General features: G+C 38.1%; 1 protein-coding gene across 1 annotated transcript in view; it reads left to right on the top strand.

The window, feature by feature from the left end:
• The window catches only part of LOC132476099 (centrosomal protein of 170 kDa-like), a 108,055-nt gene extending 105,694 nt beyond the window's left edge, over window positions 1–2,361 (top strand). The window contains 1 exon segment of the mRNA XM_060077836.1: window positions 98–2,361. Within this exon segment, the coding sequence (XP_059933819.1) occupies window positions 98–387 (290 nt within the window). The 3' untranslated portion in view covers window positions 388–2,361.
• The last annotated feature ends 8,875 nt before the right edge of the window (window positions 2,362–11,236 follow it).

Here is an 11,236-nt window from a genome sequence, read left to right on the forward strand (position 1 = left end):
ATTGAAATATTATCAAAGTCATAAGCAATATTCATATCCAGATTTAACTGTATCTACAATTATATCTTTTTCCCTCTATTTCTTTTTTTTCTTTCAGCAATTAATGCTATGATTGACCCAGATGGAACTCTGGAAGCTCTGAACAACATGGGATTTCCCAGTGCTATCTTGCCATCTCCATCAAAACAGAAGTCCAGTCCTGTGAATAACCACAGCAGCCCGGGTCAGACACCGACACTTTGCCAACCAGAAGCTAGGGTTCTTCATCCTGCTGCTGTTTCAGTCTCAGCTGAATTTGAGAATGCCGAATCTGAGGCTGATTTCAGTGCACATTTCAGTAGGTTCAACCCTGATGGGGAAGAGGAAGATGTTACAGTACATGAATGACTTTCTCTTGCTTGTTAGAAATAATTACCTGTGGAATGACTAGGAATATTGGAAGCAGCATAGTGTTGATTTATACAAAATAAGAACGCTTGGTCAACTACAATCTTGTTATCTCTGTCTTCTTAATTTTATTTATTTTTTATCTATAATGTGGAGTCATAGTAATCCTTTCAAACCATTTAGGTAACCATTTGATGCACATAGAGGAAAAATCAGATTGTGACAGTTTCACATTTTGTGGTTTTATGATTTTCAAATTGAATTAGATAATTGCATCCTTTCCCTTCATAGATCTTTGTTTTTTTTCTTTAAGCCATGCTGTGACCTACAAGCAAACTAAATACCCAACATTTCTGACCCCCATGTATCCTGTGCCAAGCTGCTCCCTGAAATGGACTTCCTCTTCATCTGTACAGATTTGTTAAACACTTATATTTGCTTCTTAAATAATAGGATTTATATTAGTATTCATTACCATTGGATACAATGACATATTACTCTCCACAGTCAAACTGACCTTTCAAAACAGTCCTTCTTGTGTTCTAAAATTTTCCAACATATATGTGATTTATATAACTTTGTTGCTGCATAAATTTTCTTGGGGTTTATGGAGATGAACTATTACGTTTGCACTAAGATTCGCTGGGAGTGGTAGGTGGACATATCTGTATGTCAGTAAGGACTAACCATCTTTTTTTTCTTTTTTGTATATAGGATATTGATAACTGTATTTGTTTTAACCCCACAGTGTTTTACTCCACTTTCAAAAAGATAAATTTGGCACTTTTTACCATTTTTTTTTAATGAAAGTAAGATTTTGTCTCATTTTAGGGCAAACAATTAGAAGGATTAAACTAGACAGATAGTTTAGGTGGAGTATATTTTTAAAACTAAGAACATGTATATTGGTCCTGTGTTACCAAGTTTATATGTGACAGTTGAAAAAAATTTTCCCTTGAAATGGTCATGAAGTTAAAATTTTTGGCATTAGGAAACTTGGAGAACCAGTAGTCATAAGATTAGTGGATAGTTTCATTCCCAAGCGATGAGTTGCTTCTGTGTGTTTCCCTGTAGGACCCAGTAGTAAATCCTGTCTCAGTCGTGTACATTTATAAGGACCCTGCAAGGCGACAACGACCAAGGCTTTGGGCCTGTGCTAAACAGGAAGCTTATGAAAAGTATCTTCTATAAACTTGTTTTTTCTCCTTCCAGTAAGTTCACATTTGGATAAGTTTAAAAAGAAAGTACTTATCTTTATGTTTCCAGAACACTATAATTTGGGTGTATCTTATTAATTCAGTTAAATATTATTAGTAGACCTTGACCCCATCAGTCTATAAAGGTTAAAACTGCAACTTTTGCAACTTTTATGAAATACTCTTTAATATTTCAGCAATAATCCTGTGCTACATTTGTTTTTAAGAAAGTAGCTCTGTTCACTTCAAAACTTTACAGGATTTTTTAAAATCCTATACTGTTGGGCCAGTTAAAGATGCAAAAAAACTGTTTTGTAGAGATGTAAAAACAAAAGTCTGTTGTATAATGGATCTCATATTTTTCTTTAAATTAAAAAAAAAGGGTAAATGGACTGTTTTCCTTGTAAACCTAAATTCCCAATTCTGTCTAATAAAGGAAGACTGAAAAAATGATTTTAAAGAGCGTGAATGGAAAGATACAATTGCTTTGAAGAAATAAGTGAAACATTAAAACAGGGTCAATCCATTTGAAGAAAATACAACAAAGTAATCACCATTGTTTCCTCTTTGTTTAATGTTTGAGTACTGATTATATCAACATGGAAGTAGAAGGTAAGGAGTTGTTTAGGAAAATATTAGCATCTATTCTACTTACATTATCATTTAAGTGTTTACACAGTTTTGTTCAATTACAAACATTTGGCCTTTTACTATGTTATTTTTATTTTGTATGAATACATTATTCTCCTTATTTATTTTTGTTACCTTTATTACTTATGTTATTTTGTTATGCATTTACAGCTCCATTTTTATTTTATTTTTTTTATTATTTTTTTTTTTTTTCTTTTTGCGGTATGTGGGCCTCTCACTGTTGTGGCCTCTCCCGTTGCGGAGAACAGGCTCCGGATGCGCAGGCCCAGCGGCCATGGCTCACGGGCCCAGCCGCTCCGGGGCACATGGGATCCTCCCAGACCGGGGCACGAACCCGCATCCCCTGCATCGGCAGGCGGACTCTCAACCACTTGCGCCACCAGGGAGGCCCTACAGCTCCATTTTTAAATAAAGTGTTTCTGGAACTTTATGCAGTTGATTGTACATTTTATTTCTTCTACCATCTGGATTGCTAATACTTCATCAATTTATATAATAATTGTATATCATTTTCCAAGGTTTAGCAAAAGAAGAAATTCTTCAGTTTTAATTAATATGTGATAACTGTAAAACTTCATACTATTTTGGGCTAAAAAAGAAAATATTTTCTTAGCAAATTATAGCAAATTTAATTTTCTTAGCTTAATACGCTAATGTAATAGGTACATGCACAGCCTTTATTTTTCACTGGCCTGGAGTCATCAGAAAACTTTATGACAGTGATATATTTGGGGAACAAAAAAGAATTTAAAATACATCTTAAATTTAAGAACTATCCATTTGGGCTCATTTTCTTTCATCGTATCATTCGTTCCCAAGAGTCTTGAATATTTCCCTGTTAACAATAATAATAATGTTATCATTCAGCATCCTGTTTCCCGGCCTGACCTTTTTAGGCTTTCCATAATGTGGCTCTTTTTTTATGTCAATGTACACCTGGTACAGACTCTCCACCATGAGTTCCTGACAGTCTGGAGCTTCTTCACCATTCTGTGTACTGCTTCTTCCTCCCCTTCCTTCCTGCTTATGCACATTCCTTCCATTCTTCAGAGTCCCACCGACCTCTTCATAAAGCTTCCCTCACTTGACTGGGCCACAGCAAAGGGCTGCGCCACATACTTACTTTTTCCCCTTCCCTTCCCGCACTATATATACACGTGTTTCTTCCTTCTAAATTAATAATCTCTATTTCCTGGGTATACTGTATTTTTAAATGTCTGTGCTGTTTTGCTTCCTTCATCTGTCTTTGGTTTTGCTTGCCGTATATGTCTCTGCCTGACAGGATCCTAACTTTTGAAAGGAAACTAGACTTAGAAGCTTAGGCTCCAGACCCATTCCTCACTACCTAAAAATGTGTTTCTATATCTTCTGATCTGCAGAATGAAAGCATCTTGATATCCAAGTCCCTTCTAATCCAAGTGGTCTATGACTGTGAAATGGTTCTCCTTCCTGTTTTTCTTCAGAAAACCTTCTCTGATTTCTTGCCCTACAAAATCTTCTCTTCATTGTGTTCTCATAACCCCTTGTTATAGCCCAGATCATGTTTATTCAACAACTGTGTACTGAGTGCCTAACACATACATAGGCACTGAGGTTACTGTAGGTGAACAGAAGTAAATGATTGCCTTCACAGACCTTATATTCTAGAATAGGGAAACAGATAACAGAAAATAAAAATTAGTTAAATAAGTTGATGATGTCAGAGGGAGGATCACATTCGCCCTTACATCCCAGTGGATTGTTTACATAGCTCTCTCCCAATAGACAGTTTCTTAAAAGTAAGTGCATACTGCTCAACAAATAATTTAATTAAATACTTTTTATTCAGGTTTCTGGGAACATTCTGTGGTCTGACTTCCAACCTCCCCTTTCCCCTTGGTTCCCCTGTTTGGTGTAGTTAGGCCCATAGTCTGTCTCTCTCTCTTTTTAAAAAAAATTTTTTTTTGGAGCATAGTTGATTTACAATGTTGTGTTAGTTTCAGGTGTACAGCAAAGTGAATCGTTTTTACATATACCCGCTCTTTTTTTAGATTCTTTTCCCATATAGGCCATTACAGAGTATTCAGTCCCCTGTGCTATACAGTCGGTTCTTATTATCTGTTTTATATATAGTAGGGTGTATATGTCATCCCCAACCTCCCAATTTGTCCCTGCCCCCCTTATCCCCTGGAAACCATAAGTTTGTTTTCTACACCTGTGAGTCTACTTCTGTTTTGTAAGTAAGTTCATTAGTACCATTTTTTTTAAGATTCTGCATATAAGCAATATCATGATATTTGTCTTTCTCAGTCTGACTTACTTCACTTAGTATGATAATCTCCAGGTTCATCCACGTTGCTACAAATGGCATTATTTCGTTCTATTTTATGGCTGAGTAATACTCCATTGTATATATGTACCACATCTTCTTTATCCATTCCTCTATTGATGGACATTTAGGTTGTTTCCATGTCCTGGCTATTGTAAATAGTGCTGCTATGAACATTGGGGTGTGTGTATCTGTTTGAATTATGTTTTTCTCCAGGTATATGCCCAGTAGTGGCATATTTTTTTGCCCTACCCAGGTACGTGGGGAGTTTCTTGCCTTTTGGGAGATCTGAGGTCTTCTGCCAGTGTTTAGTAGGTATTCTGTAGGAGTTGTTCCATGTATAGATGTATTTCTGATGTATTTGTTGGGGGGAAGGTGATCTCCATGTCTTACTTATCCACCATCTTGAAGGTCTCTCCCAGAAGCTATATTTGTAATAGCCAGAAACTGGAAACATACTAATGTTCACCAATAGGTAAATAGTGATACTACATTCATAAAATGAGATTCTGTTCAACAATAGAAAGGAACAAACTACTGCAACAATCACAGACCAATTTCAAAATCATGTTGAGCTAAAGAAGCTTGCACAAACTGGTACATACTTTATAATTCAATTTATGTGAAATCCTAGAGAAAGCAAAACATCTGTAATACAGAGAACAGATCAGAGCTTGTAATGGGTAGGAGTGGGGGTAAAAGAGGAAATTGACTACAAACAAGCACAAGAGAGTTTTTGGCATGGTGGTAGTTAAAGGGTGAATACATTTGACAAAACTCATCAGACTGTACACTTAAAAAGGTGCTTTTCAATTGTATGTAAATTATTTCTCAAAGTTGATCTGTGTTAGAAAGTCATGAATATTTCCCTATAACTTTGGTGCATGTAATTACTTTCTCAAATTGTTTTTTATGCGCATCTCTTTCCTGCCTTCCTACACTGATTCTTAGCTCTCCAATGCGTCCTCATACTAGGACGTGTTGCTGTCACCTCTCCAAATCTGCTGCCACCCACTCTGGGGTCAATCTGGAACTAAGCAACCTGCTAAAACTTTAAGGGTTGGGATTGACTTCTTTAGATAAAAACAATCAATGGTTGTGAAGAAATATGATTGAACTGAAGTCCTTATCATTTAGCTCCTGACAGAAATAAGTGTGCTAAATCTCTGCCCAGCTCAGGTTCTGTGGTTTGTTACCATGTTGGAGAGATCTGCAGCTTCCAGTGAAGAGACACCACACCACCAGCAGAGACAGGCACTGTGCTGGGTATTTGACATACATTCAGTCATTTATATTTTAAATATTTATTTGATCATCTAGGAATGAATACAATGCTTCCCTTAAGGAGATGAAGACTCAAAGTATACCAGAGGAGACAGACAAATAATTTCAATACAGTTTATGAAAATGTTTTCAGTCCAGATTTCTCTCCTATTTCTAGCACTAGGCTTGAAGACTGACCAAACTGGTGTTGAATAAATTCTTGTTGAATGGATGAGTGGATGGATGGATGGGTGGGTGGATGGGTAGGTAAAAAAGGAGCAAGCTGAATTCTAATCTCAATTGTACTTGAACCAGAATTATGCATTTGATTTGAAGGGAGGGGCTTCAAGAAGCCCCACTAAGAGATTCTATTCAAGCCATATGGGCCCTTTTTGTGGGTTTCTTTCTAGAAATGTAAATTTCCTGCAGAATCATTAATTTCCTAGGAATTAAGTGGTCCTCTAGGATGTTTACTTGAAGGAGAAGCCAACATTCTGAAAGAACACTAAGTGCTGGCAGTGCTAGGTGAAAGGGCAGATAAAGGGCCAGCAGGAGCCAGGGAGGCAATCTTCACTCACCCACAGCTCACTGAGAATAGGCAAGAGGGAAGGGGAGCTTTATTTTCTTTTGACATTTCTAAGCACATACCCCCAGATCAGACCTCAGGCCTTCAAAGCAGACTGCCGCATTTGCCTGGTAGTCTCTGTGAACACCTTTGTTTTATGCTGTTTTTTCAGAGATGGGATTTATGGAAGTGTTCGCTGTGCCTGCCAACAGTGGAAAACTGGCCAAGACCTGAGTGGGAAATACTTCTACCCAGGTTGCACTACCTGTTTGGAAGCAAATATAAATTTCAGAAAAATAGCCAAAATCCAAGGGTATTGGAGACTGTAGCTTGGATGGGGAAACTGACATTAGTAGCAAGTATCTGTTCTTCTCAAGGGAAATGGTATGTCCTAACCCATTAGATCTCTGAATTTTCCATATTTTACTTCTTAAGAGAAAGAGCTCACTAAAAGTAGTCAGTGTAAGAGAAAATGGGCCAGACAATGGAAAATTATTTGGCCATTAAAAAGAAATGAAGTAATAATACATGCTGCAATATGATTGAACCTTGAAAACATTATGCTAAATGAAAGTAGCCAGTCACAATAGACCATATATTGTATGATTCCATTTATGTGAAATATCCAGAATAGATAAATATAGAGAGACAAAAAGTAGACTAGGGGTTGCCTATGGTTGGAATGGAGGGATGGAAGGATTGGAGAGTTATAGCTAAATGGTACAGAGTTTCTTCTGGGGGGACAAAAATGTTTAAAATTGATTGTGTCAATGGTTGCACAACTGTGTAAATATATTAAAAACCACTCATTGTGTACTTTAAATAGTTGAATTATAACATATCTATTATCTGTATCTATATAAAATAGATATGTGAATAAAGTTATTTCCAAAAAAGAAGAATTAAAAGTGATATTATTACTACTTTCTACTACTATTAGGAGAAGGAGGTGAGGAGGAGGAGAGGAAATGTAAAGTCAGGTGAAGGTGCAACTGATTGCTCTAGAAGTGACAAGTTTTGCACCTATTAGCATTCCTCCTTGCCTATAGATGTCTGTACTCTACATTTTCCTTTGTATTTGTTTTAAAATCTTATTGGTTCCCTCATTAAATAACGAGTTAAATAAAATCTTTGACATGTGTGTGTTCTTTTTAAAAAACAGAAAATGGGATATTTCTTATGAAGATTTTTAGTTTACCAAAACGAGTTGCACTGGGAGAACTGGAAGCCAAGACACACATGAAGAGTTAATACTGTATCAGTCTAAAATGAACAACTATTATGTGCTGACACTGTGCTAGGTCCTTTAGTACTTCATTTAATCTTCACAACAGCCCAGAATTATAGATAAGAATTACTCATCCCATTTTACAGAAAGAGCAGAGGATGAGTCAAATAAGAGCCTCTAGATTACAAAGTAAGTGTGAGTCAGATTTGAACTCGGGTCCAACGGACTTTTTCAATCCTCCTTATTTTCAGTCATGAGGAGACAAAATAGTATAAATGTAGTAGAAAGCCACTCAGTGGAATTAGAAATCTGCAACTAAATTTTTGTTTGTTTGTTTGTTTTGTTTTTTTACTGTACGCGGGCCTCTCACTGTTTTGGCCTCCCCCATTGCGGAGCACAGGCTCTGGACGCACAGGCCCAGCGGCCATGACTCACGGGCCCAGCCTCTCCGCGGCATGTGGGATCTTCCCAGACCGGGGCACGAACCCGTATCCCCTGCATCGGCAGGCGGACTCTCAACCACTGCGCCACCAGGGAAGCCCTGCAACTAAATTTAATGTAGTTTTGGCTTTGGGCAAGTGATTTCAATTCTCACCTCACTTTCATTGTCTGTAAAATGGAGTAGGGAGGTTGACTAGCTGATCTCTGATGTATTTTCCTGCTATATTAGTTTGTATTCTGTGACCTTCAGATACTTCACTCTTTGCTCTCTTCCTCAGATTTGAGGCAGAAACATATTTTGCTGTCTTTACAGTAATCCTGCCTCTCTTCCTGTTCCCTTAATAAATGATTGGCCAGATGCTCACTCTTGCATTCATATGTTATTCTTCCTTAAGCTGCATGATATTTTGCTCATTTCACTTTTTCCCACACAAAGATTGCCAGTGACTTGGCCTAGTGATGATGGTACCACTTCCCGGAAAAAAAGCCTAGCATTTACTGAACCCCTTCTATACACCAGGCACTACTGACGAGGGCAGTATTTTGAGAGTTTGTTTTCCATCATATTTCTCCCTTTGGCCACAATTGCTCATAGTCTCTGGGGAGGAGAGAAAGCAAAACTCAACTGTAATTCTCTCTGGCTTTGAGGTTTTAGAGACCAAAGCCCTTACGGGAATACATATGACTTTTAGAGAAGTGAAACAAAGCAGATTCTCAGAATTTAGTTGGAATTCCAAGAGAGAAGGATTTCTTCCATCCTAGAAAATGAGGACCTCTGTCTCCAGAGAGAAGGGGAGAACCCGCTATAGCTTCAGAGCAGCGCCACTGCGAGGCAGCTGCATCCCTGAAGAAAAGCTGTGGGATGTGTGTCTGGGCAATTGGGACTGTGGACAGCTTGGAAAGTTCCCCTTGACTTGCTTGCTGCACGGAAGCAGCAGAGGACCAACAGGCCAGGTTCCCAGGACAGTAGGCCTCTCAGGGGTGACTTCTGAGGTCAGCTTGACACAGTGTGGAATTGAAGATGAATCTGGCCTCTGTACCCCAACACCAAATTAAATCTTAGAGACAGAGTTTTGGGTGAAGTAGAAAAGAATAGCTTTATTGCTTTGCCAGACAAAGGGGGCCACAGTGGGCTAATGTCCTCACTGTGTGTCCCGACCTGGAGGGGCGTACTGAGTTTTATAATAATGGTTCAACGAGAGTGTGATCAGATCATGGATATTCTTCTGATTGGTTGGTGATGCAGTAAGTGGGCATCAGCATCATCAACCTTGTGGTTCCAACCAGTCTGGGGTCTACACGCTTGTGGGCAGCAGAGTTAACTTCTCCCACCAGGTGGGGGTTTCAGTATCTGCAAAACAGCTCAAAGATATTGTTATGTATATCCCTTGAGGGGGGAACAAGGACCCTGTTCCAAGGCTGCATTGTTGTTGTTGTTGTTTTTAATTTTTGTTTTATATAGGAACAAAGTTGATTAACAATGCTGTGTTAGTTTCAGGTGTACAGCAATGTGAATCAATTATACATATACATGTATCTATTCTTTTTCAAATTATTTTCCTATTTCGGTTATTACAGAGTATTGAGCAGAGTACCCTGTGCTATATAGAAGGTCCTTGCCGGTTATCTATTTTAAATATAGCAGTGTGTACATGTCAATCCCAAACTCCAAATCTATCCCTCCCAACCACACTTCCCCACTGGTAACCATAAGTTCGTTCTCTAAGTCTGTGAGTCTGTTTCTGTTTTGTAAATAATTTCATTAAGACCATTTTTTTAAGATTCCACATATAAGCAATATCATATGATATTTGTCTTTCTCTGTCTGACTTACTTCACTTAGTAAAATAATCTCCAAGTCCATCCATGTTGCTGCAAATGGCATTATTTCATTCTTTTTTATGGCTGAATAATATTCCATTGTATATATGTACCACATCTTGTATATATGTATACAAGGTGTGGTACATATATGTATACACATTGTATATATGTACCAAATGTCTGTCAGTGGACATTTAGGTTGTTTCCATGTCCTGGCTATTGTAAATAGTGCTGCTGTGAATATTGGGGTGCATGTATCTTTTTGAATTATGGTTTTCTCTGGGTATATGCCTAGGAGTAGGATTGCTGGGTCATATGGTAGTTCTATTTTTAGTTTTTTAAGGAACCTCCATACCGTTCTCCATAGTGGCTGTACCAATTCACATTCCGACCAACAGTGCAAGAGGGTTCCCTTTTCTCCACATCCCCTCCAGCATTTATTGTTTGTAGACTTTTTTTTTTTTTTTTTTTTGCGGTACACATGCCTCTCACTGTTGTGGCCTCTCCCGTTGCGGAGCACAGGCTCCAGACAGGCAGGCTCAGCAGCCATGGCTCATGGGCCTAGCCACTCCACGGCATGTGGGATCTTCCCAGACTGGGGCATGAACCCATGTCCCCTGTATCGGCAGGTGGACTCTCAACCACTGCGCCACCAGGGAAGCCCTGTTTGTAGACTTTTTGATGTTGGGCATTCTGACTCGTGTGAGGTGAGATCTTATTGTAGTTTCGATTTACATTTCTTTACTAATTAGTGATGTTGAGCATCTTTTCATGTGCCTCTTGGCCATCTATATGTCTTCTTTGGAGAAATGTCTATTTAGGTCTTCTGTCCATGTTCTGATTGGGTTGTTTGCATTTTTTATATTGAGCTGCATAAGCTGTTTGTAAATTTTGGAGACTAATTTTGTTGGTCACATTGTTTTGCCAATATTTTCTCCCATTCTGAGGGTTGTCTTTTCATGTCCTTTATGGTTTCCTTTGCTGTGTAAAAGCTTTTAAGTTTAATTTGGTCCCATTTGTTTATTTTTGGTTTTGTTTCCATTACTCTAGGAGATGGATCAAAGAAGATATTGCTGCAACTTATGCCAAAGAGTGTTCTGCTTGTGTTTTCCTCTAAGAGTTTTATAGTATCTGGTCTTACATTTAGGTCTTTAATCCATGTTGAGTCTATTTTTGTGTTTAGTGTTAAAGAATGTTCTAATTTTATTTTTTACATGTAGCTGTCCCATTTTCCCAGCACCATTTATAAAGACTGTCTTTTCTCCATTGTATAGTCTTGTCTCCTTTGCCATAGATTAATTGACCATATGTGCGTTGGTTTATCTCTGGGCTTTCTATCCTGTTCCATTGATCTATATTTCCATTTTTGTGCC

This window comes from Mesoplodon densirostris, chromosome 2, assembly GCF_025265405.1.
Source record: "Mesoplodon densirostris isolate mMesDen1 chromosome 2, mMesDen1 primary haplotype, whole genome shotgun sequence".
Taxonomy (NCBI): domain Eukaryota; kingdom Metazoa; phylum Chordata; class Mammalia; order Artiodactyla; family Ziphiidae; genus Mesoplodon; species Mesoplodon densirostris.